This window comes from Lithobates pipiens, unplaced genomic scaffold (genome assembly GCF_037356315.1).
Source record: "Lithobates pipiens isolate NorthernLeopardFrog02 unplaced genomic scaffold, aLitPip1_a1.2 Scaffold_1, whole genome shotgun sequence".
Classification (NCBI taxonomy): Eukaryota; Metazoa; Chordata; class Amphibia; order Anura; family Ranidae; genus Lithobates; species Lithobates pipiens.
The window spans coordinates 206,819,070-206,839,052 of NW_027507685.1; the positions used below are offsets into that span (position 1 = coordinate 206,819,070).

General features: G+C 44.4%; 1 protein-coding gene across 1 annotated transcript in view; it reads right to left on the minus strand.

The window, feature by feature from the left end:
• Positions 1-2,907: 2,907 nt before the first annotated feature.
• Positions 2,908-19,983, minus strand: part of BCKDHA (branched chain keto acid dehydrogenase E1 subunit alpha) — a 36,226-nt gene continuing 19,150 nt past the window's right edge. Inside the window, exons 6-9 of the mRNA XM_077481030.1 lie at positions 17,182-17,388; positions 7,409-7,550; positions 7,156-7,327; positions 2,908-3,417 (exon numbers count right to left, since the gene is read on the minus strand). Coding sequence (XP_077337156.1) covers positions 3,247-3,417; positions 7,156-7,327; positions 7,409-7,550; positions 17,182-17,388 — 692 coding nt within the window. The 3' untranslated portion in view covers positions 2,908-3,246. The remainder of the gene's footprint in view (positions 3,418-7,155; positions 7,328-7,408; positions 7,551-17,181; positions 17,389-19,983) is intronic.

Genomic DNA, 19,983 nt, shown 5'->3' on the forward strand with positions numbered 1-19,983 from the left:
ATACAAAAAGGAAATGAGGGCCACAATAGTGTAAATCCGTTTAAAAGAAATTTAATAAAACAAGTAATGAACTTACATGTATCCAATGACTCAAGCGCTTATATCATATAAAAAAGCACAGCTGCAGTAGGAGTCCCGACGCGTTTCGTCCTCAAAAGACGTCATCTGGGCAGGCTGCCAAGAAAAGAACAAAATGATATAATGTTTCTTCTTCAATGGACTGAACTCCCTGTGTAGACGTTCTCAGTTTAACCGTTTAAAGACTAAATCTTTTCTGACACTTGTTGCTTACAAGTAAAAGTCCAGTATTTTCTGCTAGAAAATCACTCAGAAGTCCCAAAAAGTATATATATATTTTTTTAGCAGAGACCCTAGGGAATAAAATAGCGGTTGTTGCGAAATTTTATGCGACGCGGTATTTGCGTAGAGGTCTTTCAAACGCAAGTTAGCCCTTTATCACGGTGCTGGTGTTATTGCTGTATGTCACGCTGCTGATGTCAGTGCTCTCTATCACGGTGCTGGTGTCAGATCACTCTATCACGGTGCTGGTGTCAGATCACTCTATCACGGTGCAGGTGTCATTACTGTATGTCACGCTGCTAATGTCACTGCTCCCTAGAAGTCCACCAAAAAAAAAAAAGGGCTAACTTGCGTTTGAAAGACCGCTGCGCAAATACCACGTCACATAAAATATTGCAACAACCGCTATTTTATTCCCTAGGGTCTCTGCTAAAAAATATATATAATTTTTGGGGCTTCTGAGTGATTTTCTAGCAGAAAATACTGGATTTTTACTTGTAAGCAACAAGTGTCAGAAAAGATTTAGGGTCATTTCACACTGACGTCCCGTTCAGGCCCGCCTGTCAGTTTTTCAGGCTGACCTGAACGGGTGCTCCATAGAGCTCTATGGAGCGTCGGATGTCAGCGGTGACATGTCTGCTGACATCCGACCCGCTCCGATCCGAAAAAGTGTAACGGAGGAAAAAGCTATTTTTCCATCCGTCTGCGGATCGGATCGGGTGACGACAAGCACTGCGGTCCGTCGTCATCCGATCTCCCATAGGGGAGAGCGGCGCTGTGACAGGTCCGTCCCTGCGCAGTGTGCAGAGACGGAGCTGTCATCTCCCTGCTCAGCGGGGATCGACGGATATCCACGGGGCGGATCAGAACTGATCCGCCCCGTGTGAAAGGACCCTTAGTCTTTAAATGATTAAACTGAGAACTTCTACACAAGGAGTTCAGCCCATTGAAGAAGAAACATTGTATCATTTTGTTCTTTTCTTGGAAGTCCTTCACTGATGTCTTCAGGCAATTTACATTGACTTCTATCACAGAAGTCTTCTGCAAGTCATAATAAGCATAATGAGCAATGTTTTTGCCTTTAAATTCATCGTAAAGAACGTTCGTACACATTAACGACAATTCGTATTTCGTACGAAACAGAACGGAATTTCGGACACGAAATACGAAGCACGAATTAATTTTATTACGAATCGGAATGGAACAGAACGAAACGAATTTATTGACGGCGCCCATGTCTACTAACGGATAACCACTTACCATAACACCCAACCCTAATGACCAAATTACATTGCCACAGATGGTCACAGTTGACTTTGAGGCCATGTATCTCTGATGCAGAAAAGCGCATGACATGACATTGGGGTTCCTGGCAATAATTTGCCCCAAGATATGGGCCCCCAAAGTCGGGTCACAAAATGTCATTCTTTGATGCAGAAAAGTGCATGACATTTTGCGACCCAAATTTAGGGCCCCCTATCTCGGGGTGACTTGGTGATAGGAACCCCAAATTTGGATATGTTGTAGTGCTAGATCCACAGTGTTTGCATACCAAACTTGGGGTTCCTGGCAATAATTGGCCCCAAGATATGGGCACCCAAATTCGGGTCACAAAATGTCATTCTCCGATCATATTTCTGAGTTTTCAGGTCCAAAAAATTGGGTTCCTTTAAAAACGCATATAAAACACAAACGCGGCTAAACGCGGGTGCCGCGTTTTGCGTCTGAAACGTGGAAATTTTTGCGTCTGAACCCATTTTTTTGCTTCTGGAAAAACAAGGTTAAACGCAACTGCATAAAAACGGCAAATAACGAGACTGTGTGCATGGACAACATTGAATGAGTTCAGGGGCAGTTGAAAAAAAGTGTCCAACTGCATCCGAACACGCGTTTAACTGCGTCTCGTGTGCATGAGGCCTTATACATACAAGTGAACTGATTGGATGTTTGTTTTGTTTAATAAATGTTAAAATGTAATACATTTTCTGTATCACTTAAGGCTGCTCTCACACTGGAGCGGGCAGGCGTTGACGGTAAAATGCTGGCAGTTTTAGCGGCGCTTTACCGTCATTTTACCATCGCTATTAGGCTGCTAGCGGGACACTTATAATCCAGCTAGTGGCCGAGGAAGGGGTTAAATGTGCCTGTGAAGCGCTGTTGCCAAATCGCATTGCAGGTGCTTTGGCAGCGGTGCCCATTCATTTCAATGGGCAGGAGTGGTGGAGGAGCGGTATAAACCACTCCAAAGATGCTGCTTGCAGGACTTTTTATTTTTTTAACGTCCTGCCAGCGCACCGCCTTATTGTTTTGCAGGCACTTCACAGGTGCTATTTTTACCCCAAAAGCACCTGAAAAATGCCCCAGTGTGAATGGTGTCTAACTGTTAGATTTTATGAGATGGGGGGGTGTGGAATCGGCCTAACGTATCGGCCCAAAAAAAAATAAAAAATTTGCCATCATATATCGGCCGTGCCGATTTCTAAATATCGGTATCGGCCAGAGGAAAAACCCATATCGGTTGACCTCTAGTCAAGAGTGACACATACCATATACCAGTTGTGAACAATAAAATAACCAAGCTGGGCTTGAAAGCAAAGAACACACAAGCACTGTAAGACATTTATTCACAGCAAAGTTCTTACAGTTCCTCCACCGTTAGATATTTAGTACTTCACCTCCACCATTAGTTCTTCAGTACTATGGGTTACACAGAGCAGCAGGTCTTCTCTCTCCAACTGTCAGACACGGCTCAGAGTCTTTCCACCTCCAAATACCTAATTATATTAAAAGCAGTCCACACCCCATGTACCTTTATATACAGCTTCCATAAAAAACGAACAGGTGGAATGGGCAGCCCTGAGGAGGTGACATGGTCCGGAGTGTTGTGCTACCTCCTTACAGAAATCTTAGAGTAACAGTAATTATACAGGTAGGTCTATGGTCTTGTTATTTCTCATAGCTGTCCAGAGGATAATGCTCCCCATACAACTTCAGATGTTTCCCAAGGGACTCTTCCTGTTTTTTTATATGTTGTGGCATCTCAGCATAGACATCACTGAAAAGATATTCGAGTTTGGGCTTGCGTTTACGTTCAGCCTCTTCAAAAGCTTCCATCACCTGCACAAAAAAAAAAAAAAAATGCATTGCTGTCATGGGTATAGGGATGCAAACATGCTAAACTCTGCAGCAAAAGAGCCTCCATACTCCATTGGCACCTGGTTAGTAGCTAAATATCGCTAACTCCAATACTACAACCATATTACCTTGCCACCCTATAGTGAAGAAGCAATCCCTTTCCATAGCACTCCTGCCTTTCAGATTAACAGATGGTAAAAAAGAAACCCTGAAAAAAAGGCTGCTCAATGGCATCAAGTCATGTGACCAAATTCTTGGCCACTGATCACAACAGGTCTGTTAGAAGGAAGTATCAGATTTTGGGCCTGAATGTCAGTTCCTGGAGCCTCTTCAGCTAGGATCACATGACCAATACCTACACATTTGATCATAGAACCCGCCACAGGGGGCCCAGGGAAGTCTTTTTCTGTAAAACAGATTTTAAAGTGGTTGTAAACACTTACAACCAACTTTGACCTAAAAGGTAAGCCTAGATTAAGGCTTACCTGTAGGTCAAAGAAATATCTCCTAAACCTACACGGTTTAGGAGATATTTCCCGAAAGACAGGCACCGCATGCGCCATAGACAGTGGCGCGCAGGCGCACTGAGTGCGGCCGCGAGTGGCGGCTCCCGTGCACATGGGCAACGTCATCGCGGCTTCGCTGGATGACAGCGGCGGAGCAGCGAGACCCACTGAGAAGATGGATGCGCCGGACTACAGGGGACAGCGGTGACTTTGCCTGCTCCCGTGTCAGGTAAGTGACCATTATGCTTTACCTTTGCAGGGAATGAAAGAGGAAGTAAACTCATCAGGGTTTACTTCCTCTTTAAGGTTCTCTTTTAAACATCTCCAGGAGAAATTAGGGGACTTAATTATCTAATGTTCTAGTTCCAGTGCAGTCGCTCATTAGAGAAGGATCAGATAACGGTTCCAGAGCCTGTACTTTAAAGTGGTTGTATAGTCTTTTTTACAACTTTTACCTACAGGTAAGCCTATAACAAGGCTTACCTGTAGGTAAAAAAAAATTCCCCTCGCAATGGGCCGCTGACTGCAGCGGCGTATGCGCACAGGGGATTCTTGGCTGAAAGTCCGGCAGACGCCGGACCCTGCCGGAAAGGAATCTCCCGTGCGCATGCACGGGAGTGACGATATCGCGGCTCCGGCCACTCACAGCACCGGAGCCGCGATACCCGGAAGACACGCCGAGGGAACATGTCAGCTCCCTCAGCCTGGATCGGGCGAGATGTCGGGGCCTCGTTCTAAGGCAAGTATTTCATGAGTTAGTATGCGGTACATACTAGCTCATTATGCCTTTTCCCTTGCAGGTCAGGAAAAAAAAAAAAAACTCAGCGGGTTTACTACTGCTTTAAAAAGTAAACAATGGCAGTATCTATTTCTCTTATCACATATTTACTTTAAACACTTCAGCCCCAGAGGATTTGGCTGGCCAAAGATCAGAGCACTTTTTGCAATTCGGCACTGCATCGCTTTAGCTGACAATTGCGCGGTCGTGAGACGTGGCTCCCAAACAAAATTGACGACCCTTTTTTTTTTTACCACAAATAGAGCTTTCTTTTGGTGAAATTTGATCAACTCTGCAGTTTTTATTTTTTGCGCTATAAACAAAAAAAAAAAAAAAAAGGAGTGACAATTTTGAAAAAAAAAAAAAAAAAGCAATATTTTTTCCTCAGTTTAGGCCGATACGTATTCTTCTACATATTTTTGGTAAAAAACAAAACAAAAAATGCAATAAGTGTTTATTGATTGGTTTGCGCAAGTTATCACGTCTACAAAATATGGGATAGTTTTATGGCATTTTTATTAATAATTTTTTTTTTTACTAGAAATGGGGAGCAGAGATCAGTGACAGTGTCACTAGGCAGAACAGGGAGATGCTTGTTTACATTAGCATCTCCCTATTCTTCCTCTCCGTGAGACGCTCGCGGGTATCACCACGCACATAGAGTCCGCGGGACCAGTGATCCGACTCACAAAACTCGTGGCGTATGCAAGCCCCGTGAGATCAGGTAGTATAACGTGATTTTGTGCAGCGGAGCCAACCTGCCATAGTAAAACTGCAGTAAAAGTGGGCTTTCAAGCCTTAAAGTACAAATAAAGGCAAAACATTGTAAATCTCTGGAATGGAAACAAAAATCTGACATCTATCCAAAAAAAAAAAAAAAAGAAGAAATTTTGCCTATAGTTCTACGTTAACCCCAGTTAATTTCCGGTGTCTTGCATGAAAAGCAATCTTTTACCTAATCACTGCCATAGGCAGCCATACACTGGTCATTTTTTTTTTTGTTCAACCAGTGGGTTGTACAAAAAAAAAAAAAAAAAAAAATCCAATTAACACATCCACACTTTGAAGGTGGAATCTCTTCCACTGTGGTATTGTGTTCTGACAACAGGTAGCCTGACAGGCAGGTTGTATACAAGCTGATCGATAGCATACATGGATCGAAGTACAACTGGTCCCTGCTGAACCAGCCGAATTTCGGTCCATGTATGGCTGTTTTTAGCCTCTCAAAGGTACCACAGTGATCTGTAGCTGTTCCCTTCATTAGGAGAGGAAAAATGGTTATTCTGGTTTGAGTGCAGAAATTTTTTTTTCATTTTTTTTTTTAAAAGCCAGCAAACATTTGTGAAGAATAAAAAAAAAAAAAAAAAAAAAAAGAAGAATGTAGTGCAGCAGGATCACCTATAAAACACACAAATGTGCACTGCTATGTACACATATGCAAAAAAAAAACAGGTAGGTGGCAGGTGATAGTGTTAGTTTAATGCCATTGGGCTTTAGCTCACTTAGAAAGTTAGTGTGTGTGCACACACAGTATATATAGGCCAGGGGTATTGAATTAAAATTTATAGAGATCCGATCACTAAAATTTTCTTCCAGCAGAAGTCCAAACCACATATTTGTGCAAGGTCCTTCGCATCACAGCCCCACTCCTCTTATACGACAGTCTCCCCTTCACAGCAGTGTCTTCACATTCTTTGCTCACCCCCAGCCCCCCCCCAAATAATGTCTTCTGCTCCCCTACACATTCTCCTACCTACCTCCCCCCACCGTGTCCTCTGTCTACCCCTTCACATCACAAATCCCCACAGCTCTGTCCCCATACTTCACACCACGACCCCCTCTCCTCCCTGGCAGCTCTGCCCTCACTTTACACATTACAGACCCCCGCAGCTCTGCCCCCTACTTCAAACCTCCCTTGCAGCTCTGCCCCCCACTTCACCCCCCCCCCGCCCCTCTGAAGCTTTGTCCCCCCACCTTCATACCCCCCCCCCCCCCCCCAGAGCTCTGCTCCCTACTGCACAACCCCTGCAGCTCTGCCCCCCGCAGCTATCTCTCACTTTACACCCTCTGCAGCTCTGCCCCCCACTTCACACCACAGCCTCCGTGCAGCTCTGCCCCCATACACTCTTACCTTTGGAAATGTGTTCTGCAGAGCAGAGAGCTGGAGGCAGGACAGCTCTGGACAAAGGGTAGAAGTAGAAGCTGCAGCCCGAATGAACATTTCATATTAACAAGCAAATTGGTTGCTAGAACTGCTCCGCATCCTAGCAACCAATCACCTGGTGGTTAACCCGATAAGTTAACTCTGCTAGCTTCTGCTCCCACTCTCCATCCACTACTGTTCCACTTCCAGCTCTCCAGGAAAGAACCAGCTACTAAATGGTGGGACAGCGGCAGTCTGGGTGTGGCAGTGACGATTAATATAGACCAACTCACCAGTTTGCGGGACTTTTTCCTCCATATTTTCTCCTGATCCTCATCCCACCAGCCCTTGTGCCCCATGTAGTGACGAAGCCGAGAAATGGGGTGATCCTGCTTGTCCCAGTAGTTGACTTCATCCACTGACCGGTAGGCAGAACTGTCATCGCTGGTGCTGTGATGTCCAATCCTTTAATAACAATGGCATAAGGATCAGTACTGTTCCCTGGAGAACCATTCCTCCCACATATCTAGTACATTCCTAAATTACCTGTACGTCATAGCCTCTATGAGGAATGGCTGGTTCTCTGCTACTGCTCTGCGTCTTGCCTCTTTGGTCGCATTGTACACGGCAAAGACATCATTTCCGTCCACTCGAATAGACATGATTCCATAACCAGGACCTCGGGCAGCTGCAATAATAGAATAAACTTTAACGTACACGGTTATTAAATAAGAACATTCAGAACAGAACAGAACAAGATGGGGGAAGGAGGGGGCACACAGGATACCGGTCAAATTTATCATTCTGGCTGCTATCAATGAACTTCTCCTGCCTGTGTCTTTATTTCTCAGAGTCGGTGCAAAACTGCAGACCAGGTAATGCTCAATCAACACACACCTCACTGCACTTTTTTCTTGGAATGCACCCTTTGCTTCTCACTTTCTCGCCTAGCCTTTCTGCCTGAAGCCGCCTGGGATGCGCATTGTGTATGTGCTGCAGTGCATCATGAAGGGGTGGCTGCAAGAACCAAGAAGAGACAGCCAGTCTCCTGATGATGAATGAGAAGATGAGATCATAGGACCTGGCATACAGAAGTGGAGATGCAGATTACATCAGACAATGCTGGGTTCACTGGGTGCATGTTTTCTGAAGACAACCCAGCAGGAAAGGTAATAGAAAAGATTAAGAAAAAAAAAAAACTCCAGTGTGGGGGCACTCGGCAGGAGGGAGGGGCCAAGAGTGGCAGCGAGGGACCCGAGAACAGGAGCATCTGGGCTGCTCTGTGCAAAACCACTAGACAGCGCAGATAAGTATAACATGTTTGTTATTTTTAAATGAAAAAAATATCACTATAAAGTGGTTGCAAACCCCATTCATGAAAGGTGACCCAAGCACAAATATCTATAGTGTTTTCTTATCTCTCTCCAAAGCTCTGTCTGCTGCTCCAGTCCTCTGTTATTAGCAGAGTCACTTCCGACAAGTTCTCCGACACGAGATAACAGCAACTGGAAATTTGTGTCGAGTAGGGAGCTTAGAGGTAGATAAGCAGAGAACTGATCTATTCACATGAATGAATGAATGAATGACTTGTATAGCGCTACCTATGTGAACTGAATCGCCTCAAGGCACTTTCTTGCCACCAGTGTCCATCTGTGGCTTTGCGAGGTCCTTTTCCCCGTAGGGTCCCGACACTCTTACAAGCACATACATCATTGACATACACATATTATGGCTGTGTAGGTAGGTTAATTGGCTTCTGTCCCAAATTGGCCCTAGTATATGAATGGGGACCTTGGATTGTGGGCTCTTTGAGGGTAGGGACCGATGAGAGTGTGTAATGTACTGGAATAGGGACAATTGTAGACACTCACTCAGGTTGAACTGGATGGACTGGTGTCTTATTCAACCTTACTATGTAACTTCATCTCCTGCGTGGGCTCTAGATTCGATTTTTCTAAATTCAAGAGCCACCTTAAGTCCTTGAGGTGAGCCTGAGACACCTAGAGATTTGTCAAGACTTGTCCTTTGGAGTCTGCAAAAAACAGGTAGTCCAGATATGGGATGACTGAAATCCCTCTCAGCTTCAGGAGGTTCCAGAGCTTCTGCCATTATCTTTGTAAAGATTCTAGGGGAGGATGAAAGTCCAAATGGCAGAGCTCTGAATTGGAGATGCCAGACTGAGGTCCCCAAGTTGAGGGCCAGACATAGAAAGCATTGAGAAGCCCGAGTTATCGGGACATGTAAATAGGCGTCCCTTAGATCTAGGAGCTTTAAGTTCAGAATCAACCGATACTTCCCCCTAAGGCTTCTTCACCAGGAATATATGGGAAGAGAAGCCTCGGCCTTCCTGACTTTTTGGGACCTGGATAATCACTTCTTGTTAAATCAGATCCTGCTGCAGGCTCATCATTGCAGAAGCTTTTTCCTGATCCCTTGGCAGGCCCGTAAAAGAATCTGCTCAGGGGTGGCTCTTAAAACTCCAGACTGTATCCCTGGGAGATGACATTTTTTCACAAACAGGCTTGTAGTTGTTTATGTTCCACTGTAGGTGAAAGGCAGACAATCTTCCCCCTACTGGAGTAAGACTCATTTGTTTTTAGGGGGCTGGTCTGGGGGAGATCTGAAGAGAACTCCTCCTCTTCCCTTACTCCTTTGGAAGACCCAGCGGCTCTTGTGGTCGTGTACCCTATTTTTGTGGGACTGTTCAACAGCACTAAAGTAATTTTTGATCGGTTTTATCTTCTTGGAAGGGAAAGCCCATTTCTTGTCGGCTGTCCTGTCCAAGGTCCACACCAAAAAGAAGAGAAAGGTAAGCCGCATAGCTTAAATCGTGGAAGCGGTGTCACCAGACCAAGTTTTTAGCCAGGCAGCACGTCTGGCTGAATTCACCAGTGCTGACAACTTAACTTATTCAGCAGATGCATCAGCCATGTACTTTACTGCCTTCAGTATCAATGGAAAGGACTCCAAAAGATCTTTCCGTGATGTGCCTGCCTCTACGTGGCTTTTCAATTTCTCTACCCAACATTCAAGGTTCTTTGTGACAACTGTGGAAGCCATAGCGGGTTTGAGGCTGGCTGATGTGGAATCCCATGCTTTTTCAGAAGGGAGTCTGCTATTTTATCCATTGCATCCTTCAGCAAAACATAAGCCCATATGGATCAGAATAAAGGCACCACTGTACCCCTCTTACCTGGGCCTAACCGATGCTTGGGGCGCCTGCTTCCACCATAGCTGTCGGTCTCTCCTCCATCTTTGGCAGAGAACGCAGCGGGATACTGAGAAACTCTTGGGTTTTGGAATTTTCCCAGTTTCGGCATCATCGAGGGCCGGAACTGGAAGCACCGGTCTACGGACCCGCCCCCTAGCCTCTGCGTTCCAGGTGCTGGGAACCACTAGCGAAATGACCCCGCAGGAAGTTGCGGCACCGGATATGACGTCACCCATCGGCCAGAACCCAGAACCGACATGCGGGACACACCACTGACCAGCAGCGGCACCCGCCTGGCCACCAGACCCCAGGCACACAGACGCCGTGCATCCTGTGGGCCCTTAAAACCTCTGAGCTGGAGAGACTGGGGACTCTGGAACACCCCCGGCGGCCCATACTGGGGGGGTGGGGATGGTCACTGCAAAAGAAAAATGGATGGATTGGATTTAAAGGCTGCATGTGTTTCCTGGAAAATGGGCGGAGCTGCGCTCTCCAAGGTTGTCCTGAAAGGCGGTTTGAGAAAGATTTTTAACACAATCTGCACTTTCCAAAGAGTGTAGAAAGGGAAAGACAGCACATATACAGGTAAAACTTATGTAGGAGGATTTGTTTCAACTCTGTGTATCATAAAAAGCTATTCCCTTCACTGGGTATATGCAAAGGTTTACATCCACTTTAAGCCTAGGACACACTAATCGTTTTTTCTTTCATTCAACCCAGCAGAGCTGAAAAAAAAAAAAAAAAAAAAAAACTGACAGCGCCAGAGGAGCTGCACTACTAACAATCCTAAGTTAGTACAGTGATCTCCCCTGCTGTGCTATTGTGTTCTGACAGGGGGACACCCCCCTGTCAAAAAACTTGGGTCAGCCACTGGCTAAGAGCGCCGATCGGGAGCCAATCGGCAGACCTATTTCAGTCATTCTGTCAGACCGGCTGCAGCACAAATGGGCCGAATGTCGGCTAGTTTCTATTGAACTGGCCAATGCCATCTGACATTTGAGCCCATGTGTGAGCATGTAAAAAAAAAAAAGAAATTGTGAAAAAAATAAAAAAAATAAAAAAAATAACGCAAAATGTAATTGATATATATCACAATAATATGAATTGACTGCTTTTGAGATACCATCATGAGGTAGTTTAAAATAGGATTCTTAAAACAGCTTACCTGTAAAATCCTTTTCTTGGAGTACATCATAGGACACAGAGTCTTAAGTAATTACTTGGTGGGTTATAGTAGGCCTACCTTCAAGTGTTGACACTGGTATAACCAATACAGGAAGTTGACTCCCCTATATAACCCCTCCTCCTTCCAGGAGCACTCAGTTTTTGTAGCCAAGCAATATAAGTAATATACTCTCACCCCATAAAACAGAGGGACGGGAGCTCTGTGTCCTATGATGTACTCCAAGAAAAGGATTTTACAGGTAAGCCGTTTTAAAAATCCTATTTTCTTTATCGTACATCATAGGACACAGAGTCTGCCCAAGAAGTACCAACCGCTCTGGTAGAGTGCACCTTAACTTGAAAAGGGGGAATCTTTCCCTTTAAATCATAAGTTTGAATTATAACTTGCCAAATGCACTTAGCAACAGTGGATTTTGACGCTGCCTGTCCCTTCTTAGGACCCTCTGGCAGAAGAAATAAGACATGAGTCTTACGAATCGGAGCAGTTTTCTTAAATACATTTTCACTGTTCTCACTACATCAAGACAATGTAGTGACCTTTCTTCCCTGGAACAAGGTCTTGGGAAAAAACCGTGGCAGGACAATATCTTCATTCAGATGAAAGCCTGAAACCACTTTTGGCAAAAAACCTGGACGAGGGTGTAACACCACTCTGTCCTCATGAATAATCAAATAGGACTCCTTACAAGAAAGAGCAGCCAATTCTGAAATCTTCCTTGCTGAGGATATAGCAAACGAAAATATCAGCTTCCTAGTCAGAAAGACTAAGGGAACATGCTGCAACGGTTCGAATGGCTGTTTTTGCAACACTGACAAAAGTAAATTTAAGTCCCAAGGGCTTAAGAGCGATTTAACTGGCGGATTAATCAGCAGCACTCCTTGCATGAAACCCTGGACTAAAGAATGCATAGCAAGCAGTCTTTGAAATTACAATTGATAAGGCTGAGACTTGGCCCTTAATAGTACTCAGGGCCAACTTCATCTCTACGCTTAATTGTAGAAAGTTAAGAATTCTGCCTATGATATATCTCCGAGGGTACCAACCCTTGGACTCACACCAGGAAACATAAGCTTTCCAGGCTCTATAATATATAGCTCTAGAAGCTGGCTTCCTAGCATTAATCAACGTAGAGATAACTGACCTGGAAAGCCCACGTTTATTCAGAATGTGGGTCTCAATAGCCAAGCCGTTACATTTAGCATTCGTAAAGTAGGATGGAATATCAGCCCCTGAGATAGCAGGTCTGGCCTTAGTGGGAAGACCCCTGGACCCTCCACTGCCATCCTTACGATCTCTGCCTACCATGACCTTCTGGGCCATGCTGGTGCTATGAGTATTACAGATTTTCTTTCCAGCTTGATCCTGCAAAGAACTTGAGGTAGCAACTGAATCGGGGAAAAGTGCATAGATCAGTAAAAACTGATCCCATGTGGTAGTCAACGCATCTGTTCCGTATGCGAGTGGGTCCTCTGTCCTGGATGCAAAGTTGACTAGCTTAGTGTTGAATCTGGACGCTAGAAGGTTTACGTCCGGAGTCCCCCCATCTTTGGCAAACAGCCTGAAACACCTTGGGGTGAAGAGACCATTCTCCTGGGAATAACTGCTGGCGACTTAGATAGTCCACCTGCCAATTCTCTACTCCCGGAATGAAAACTGCAGATAGGCATGGGACATTCTCTTCTGTCCAAGTTAGAATCTGATTCACCTCTATGGACAAGCAGCTATGCATCTCTGATGTCGATGGACGCCAGAAGTTTCTCTCCTTGCAGAATGGAAACGACTGACTTGATTGACTCCATGCAAATGGAGCGGATTTTCAGGAACCGATTTAGATTACGTAGATCTAGACTTGGTCTGATATCCCCATTTGGCTTTGCACCGTAATTAGGTTTGAGTAAAACCTCAAACCTTGTTCTTGTTTGGGAATCTGTCTGATCACCCCTTGAGCCAATAATCGGTCTAATGCTTGCAACAGGGATTGCCTTTTCCCTGGATCCTTGGGAATGTTTGATCTCAGAAAACGAGATGCTGGAAACTCTCAAAGCTCTAGCTTGTATCCTAGGGACACTGTGGAGAGAGTCCATTTGTCCTGAATCTCCCTTTGCCAGACTTCTGAGTACATCAGAAGTCTTCCCCCCACCTTGGTGAGGGGAGATTGCCTCTTCATAAGGAGGTCTTTTATTCTGCTTTGCAGACTTGTAGCCCCAGGTCTTCCTTTATGCCTGGTCTGATGGCAGAGGCCGAACAGTTTAAATGAAAGACGCTTATATTTTCTTTTGACTGGCAAAAGAGTACCATTTCCGCTGGAAATTGTTTGAATGTATTTATCCAAACTATCGCCAAATAATCGTTCTCCCTTAAAGGGGAAACTAGTTAGAAGGTTCTTACAAGGCGTCTCAGCTGACCAACCCTTTAAGCAAAGGATCCTTCGCATATGTACAAGTACAAATGCAAGGCGTGATGCCTGGCGAATAGAATCCTTCATAGCGTCTACAGCAAAGCATAATGCTTTAGGTAGCTCGGCCAGTTCCTGTGCTTGTTGTGCAGGGAGCTCATCTGAGAGTATCTGTGAACTGGTCCTTTAAGGACTGACAGATGCCTATAGCTGCAATTGCAGGCTGAGCAACAGTACCTGCTAAGAAAAAAAGGATTTTAACAGACCTTCCAAATTCTTATCTGTTGGATCTTTAAGCATAAGCGCATTGTCCACTGGGTAGAAAAAAAATAAATAAATAAATAAAATAAATCGCAGCGTCAACTGCTGGAACTTTCCATCTTTTAGTGAATCTTTCTTCCATAGGATAGAGCTTTGCGAGTCTCTTTGAAAGGGAAAAAATGCTTATCCGGATGATCCCATTCGGTATAAATAAGCTTTTTTAGTAATGTGTGGACGGGAAACGCATGCAAAGGCTGTAAAGGCTTCAAAGAACCCAAGGAAGAGACCAGCCCTTCAGCTACCTCTGTTAGGGGTAGCATGCAAGTAGAGCGAACCATGTTTGCAAGCCTCTGTACTTCAGATTGTGAAGTAGGGATCCTTGGGAACTTCAAGTATTGTTTCCTCCGCAGAGAAATAATCGCATGTCTTTCCTCCCGATCATCTGAGAGCAATACCCCATCCTGTCCCCATAATTCTCTTGGACCCTCCACTGACTGTAAAGAGTCTAAGATGGGGGAGGGGGGATCTAGGACCCTTCCTATTACACTAGATGGAGGATGCGATTAAAGCCGCTAATCTTCCTTCTAAGCCTTGCAAGGCAGAGGAAAATGCATCTACAGGGGCTGAAGTGTGTGAAGCAGTTGCACCACCGCTAGCTTCAAATGACTCACCCTGGCTTGCCATGTCTGATCTCTCAGAAGAGGAAGACAGTATGGAGGCATAACTGGGATTCCCAGCGGCTGGGGGGGGGGGGGGGGGTGACACCTTAGGTTAACAAAAGAAAATAAAACCGCGCTGAAACCCCCAAAAAAGGAAAATTTCTTTATCAAGCAAGAAAATAATATTTTTCTCAGATAAATATCCAAGAAATTAATCTTAGAAATAAATAGAAATAGTCCAAAAAACTTTTTACAAATGAATGTTTCACAGGGTATAAGGCTGCTGCTCCACAGTGGGATACACACACACATAAACATAGATAAAAAATAAACAAAAGAGCTGCGCCAAATAATATAAATCAAAAAACCATACAATTATAAAGAAAAGTCCATGGAAACTTTATGTTATCCAAAAAAGGAAGACGATCGCACCACAGTGATTCCACACCTCCTTATCACTAAAGTGTCCCACCACCGACAAAATAGTGCGCTTACCAGACGGTAAAAGCACAAGGAGCGTTTAGAGTACCAAGCCACAGACAGCTCCTCGCCTCTACCAGACACTTTATCCTTTATCCCTCAGGAATGAACGATCCATACACTGTAGCCGCTCCACATTCTCATAAGCAACTCAGTTTCCCAGGGGACAGGGCACGCTGTGACGTCACCACGTGTTACGAGAGGAGGACAGGCTCTCATTTTTTGCCGGCCGGCTTGTTTTTACATGCGGAAAACGTTCGTTTTTATGTAAGTGTATTTCTACTAATTAAAAAAGCATTGAGGTATTTTACACTATGGGAGGCTTCTTTTCTTTTTATATTACGAACGTGAAACTGGGTTACTTATGAGAATGTGGAGCGGCTACAGTGTATGGATCGTTCGTTCCTGAGGGATAAAGGATAAAGTGTCTGGTAGAGGCGAGGAGCTGTCGGTGGCTTGGTACTCTAAACGCTCCTTGTGCCTTTACCGTCTGGTAAGCGCACTATTTTGTCGGTGGTGGGACACTATAGTGATAAGGAGGTGTGGAATCACTGTGGTGCGATCGTCTTCCTTTTTTGGATAACATAAAATTTTCAATGGACTTTTCTTTATAATTGTATGGTTTTTTGATTTATATTATTTGGCGCAGCTCTTTTGTTTATTTTTTTTTTTTTATCTGTGACACCTTAGGTACCTTTACAGTAGGTCTGGAAGACATAGTGCAAAGCACAAGCAGAGGTACACACAAAATAAAAGTTCTTTTGCTACTAACAATCTGTCTGGAAATGCCTGTTTACACCCTTGCGTGCCCAGCGCCCCGGTGTCTCTTAGTGTGACAGACTGCCTCTCTTTAGTTAAAAAGTCTTTCTTAAATGAGAGTGTCTGTGATATAAAGCCTCAGGTGGAACCTGATTGGCATCCTCAGAGCTTCCCCTCAGCTATGCGGCAAGTGCTGTGTGTGTGGACGTTACATCCATACACAGCGCCACGTGATCTTGCGGACATGCCCCTCTGCGTCCTCAGGCCCTGCTAGGGACCCTGATGGCCAATACAAAGTAAGGTGAACGTACTATACACCTCTACAAGGGGGGAGGGGAAGAGGGGAGGGTTCCATCAGCAGATTTATCGTTTTTTTTAAACCACAGAAGCACAGGGCTTTTCCCAATGTTACTAGGTGGAAGTGCTGGTTTGTAATTAAACCATGCAGCTAAAGCAGCTGCATCAACCAATCAGCCACCGCCCATATAGAAGTTTATACACCTCTCTGTATTAGCAACTGCTGTATTTTTTTACCAAATCCCACAAGATCTATAGTAAGAAGCACACATGTTCTGAGACAGAGCTGCACTAAAACACATCATAGGTAGTGTAAGTTACTCCTTATAGAATAGACATTTATAAAAGGCATATAAGGTATATTGAAGGAAAAAGCAAAGCTTCTTCCCTTACCTTGTCCTCGCTGTAGGATACTGCTGATTTAACAGACAGATCCAACTTTCACCCATCACGGTGGGATGCGTTTAAACACGCTCAAAGACTGGGGCCCTTTTAAAAGGGGTTCCGCTCCTTTGGGCCTTGTATAGCAGCCCTCAGGACAACTTTAGGAAATGTAGCAAGGCCAAAAAGCGTCCTGGTTCCTAGGGTCCAGCTCTCAAAGAAGCATTACAGGCAAAACCTAGTTCTTGCAATGAGGTCCAGGTACCATCCTATGGCCTCAGTGGCGAGGATGGATCTGATTGTGGAGGTTTCTTTAAATCCAGCATGGATCCCTCCTGGAGCTCCGCAGAGCACTTCTTCACTCGTGACCAACACCTTAGACACTGGCGAAAAAACTGAATGTTCCTGGAAAGAGGGGTTATATAGGGGAGTCAACTTCCTGTATTGGTTATACCAGTGTCAACACCTGAAGGTAGGCCTATAACCCACCAAGTAATTACTTGAGACTCTGTGTCCTATGATGTACGATAAAGAAATACATGCAGGATTTATCTCTTGGTGAATTAACCCCATAGGATCAGCTAACAGCACAACAACCAGAAAAAGTAACTATCAAATAAAGTCAATGAAATCATTCAATATATCTAATTCTGACCCAGGTGTACAGTGTGGTCCTCATGTAAGACTCACCAATGCCATCCCCGCGGTACTGCTCAGAGGTCGGGGTGGATATGGCATATCCATTATTCCTACAGAAGAAGATCACTGGACACTCCAACGTGGCAGAAAAGTTAAAAGCAGCATGGGCGTCTCCTTCACTTGCCGCACCTTCCCCGAAGTAGCAAATGACAACGCGATCTACATTTTCACGTTTTATGGCATATGCTGCACCCACAGCTATAAGGAAAACATCATAGGAAATTAATATATACTGTACATCAGGAAAGCTAGTATGTGCGGTACAGAATGATGGCAACAAAAATATGAGGTGGGGGTGGGGGGGGGGGGGGGGGGATGACAGGTTTTAAACAAAACTCAAAAAGCTGCTAAATATACAACTGACATAAATTTATGTGCACATTTACTAGCCAATGAGCTAGTAAATCCGTTCAACCGAACTTGCTATTTTCACACCTCTGCCACACTGCACAAGCAGCCAGGACACATATATATTTCCTGGATCAGCATTGCAGCTTCCTTTGTCGCTGGACCACTTCCAGTCTGTTCACTGAACAATGCAAGAGCATCAATATACTGTACTGTCCAGTAAGCAAGCAGATGGAACAGGAAATTTAAAGCAGCAGTTATTAAACCCCACAGAAAACATTATTTTGCAGGTTACCAATTCTTAGATATGATGGCTGCACTATTTTTCCTTTTAAAGTGACATTAAAGCTACTTTTCTTTTTTTAAATAAATAACAAACATATCATACTTACCTCCACCGTGCAGCTCGTTTTGCAGAGTGGCCCCGAACATCCTCTTCTGGGGTCCCTCGGCGGCTCCTCCCAGCATTAGATAACCCCCTAGGAAGAAGCACTCTCCCGGGGGGTTACCTTGCGAGCGCGCTCCTGAGTCATTCATTCGGCGTCCATAGCAGCTGAATGTATGACTCGCCCTCGCCCCGGAGTCACTGGATTGGATTGACAGCAGCGGGAGCCAATGGCTGCACTGCTATCAATCCATCCAATCTAGACCTGAGATACCAGCTTTTGCTGGTGTGCTCGTCCTCGGGTCGCGATAGAGGGAGTACAGGTAAGTAAAACAAGGGGTCGGGGGGGGGGGGTGCAGCTTTACAGGAGGTTTTTCACCTCAATGTATAGAATGCATTGAGGTGAAAAACCTTGAAGGTTTACAACCCCTTTCATTTTTTCTTTTCATTATTTTTACCTGTTGATCTGGCCAGTAAGTCTGTTTTTCAAAAGAACAAGCTCTCTTGCAGATGTAGCATAGGAAAGAGAAAATCTATTTACCACTGACAGGGGTGCTTATAATGATCAGCTTTTATTTACAATATTTCACAAAAGTGAGTACACCCCCTCACATTTTTGTAAAAATGTTATTATATCTTTTCATGTGACAACACTCAAGAAATTACACTTTGCTACAATGTAAAGTAGTGGCAAGGCCTGTTTTGAGTGGAACTTGTCCTGTTAGACCACTGTATGGTCGTGGCCACCGTTCTGCAGCTCAGTTTCAGAGTCTTAGCAATCTTCTTATAACCTATGCCATCTTTATGTAGAGCAACAATTCTTTTTTTTCAAATCCTCAGAGAGTTCTTTGCCATGAGGGGCCATATTGAACTTCCAGTGACTAGTATGACAGAGTGAGAGCGAAAACACCAAATTTAACACACCTGCTCCTCATTCACACCCGAGACCTTCTAACACTAAATGATTCACATGACACTGGAAAGGGAAAATGGCTAATTGTGCCCAATTTGGGCATTTTCACTTAGGGATGCACTCGCTTTTGTTGCCTGCAGTTTAGACATTAATGGCTGTGTGTTGAGTTATTTTGAGGGGACAGCAAATTTACACTGTTATACAAGCTGTACACTCACTACTTTACATTGTAGCAAAGTGTCATTTCTTCAGTGTTGTCACATGAAAAGATAAAGTAAAATATTTATAAAAATGTGAGGGGTGTACTCACCTTTGTGAGATACTGTATATATGTAAAACCTTTATCCCAAAAGGAAAAAAAAAAGTGTGCTGGAACTGATTGATGAAGTGTTGGCTGGAGTTCAATTTGTTAGTGTATCTAAATCTGCTAGTGTAACTAACACTTCCCTCCCCCAAGATTACCATAGCCGTTGTTGGAAAAATAGGCTAAAAACGTAAACTAATGCAATCATCACATCTAATGAATGATAAGCTGCAAAATATTAAGTTTTTGCTTTTGGATTGAAAGTGATTGTAAAGCTTTGTTTTATTTAATTTAAAATAACAAACATGTCATACTTACCTCCACTGTGCAGCTCATTTTGCACAGAGTGGCCTGATCATCCTATTCTGGGGTCCCCTGACGGTAGCTCCTCCCTGTATTAGGAGAAGCGCTCTCCTGGTGGGGTTACCTTGCAGGTGCGCTCCTAAGTCCAGCATTCGGCGTCCATAGATACGAATGCCGGACTCGGCCCCACCCCCCCCGCGTCATTGTATTTGATTGACAGCAGCGGGAGCCAATGGCTGCGCTACTATCAATCTATCCAATCAAGAGCCTGGACCCCGTGTAGAGAAGGACAGTGCGTCTCCGCCGAGGGAAATTCGGGGCTCAGGTAAGTAAAATGGGGGGGCTGGGGGGCCGGTCACTGCCAGGTGTTTTTTCACCTTAATGCATAGGATGCATTAAAGTGAAAAAAACATGAACCTTTACAATCCCTTTAAAGTACAAATAAAGGCAACACTTTTTGTTTTAGCTAGAGATAGAAGTTTTAGATAGAAGTTTTAGACCCCCAGTCAGTTTTAATTGCAGACTGTGTTAAAGAGATAC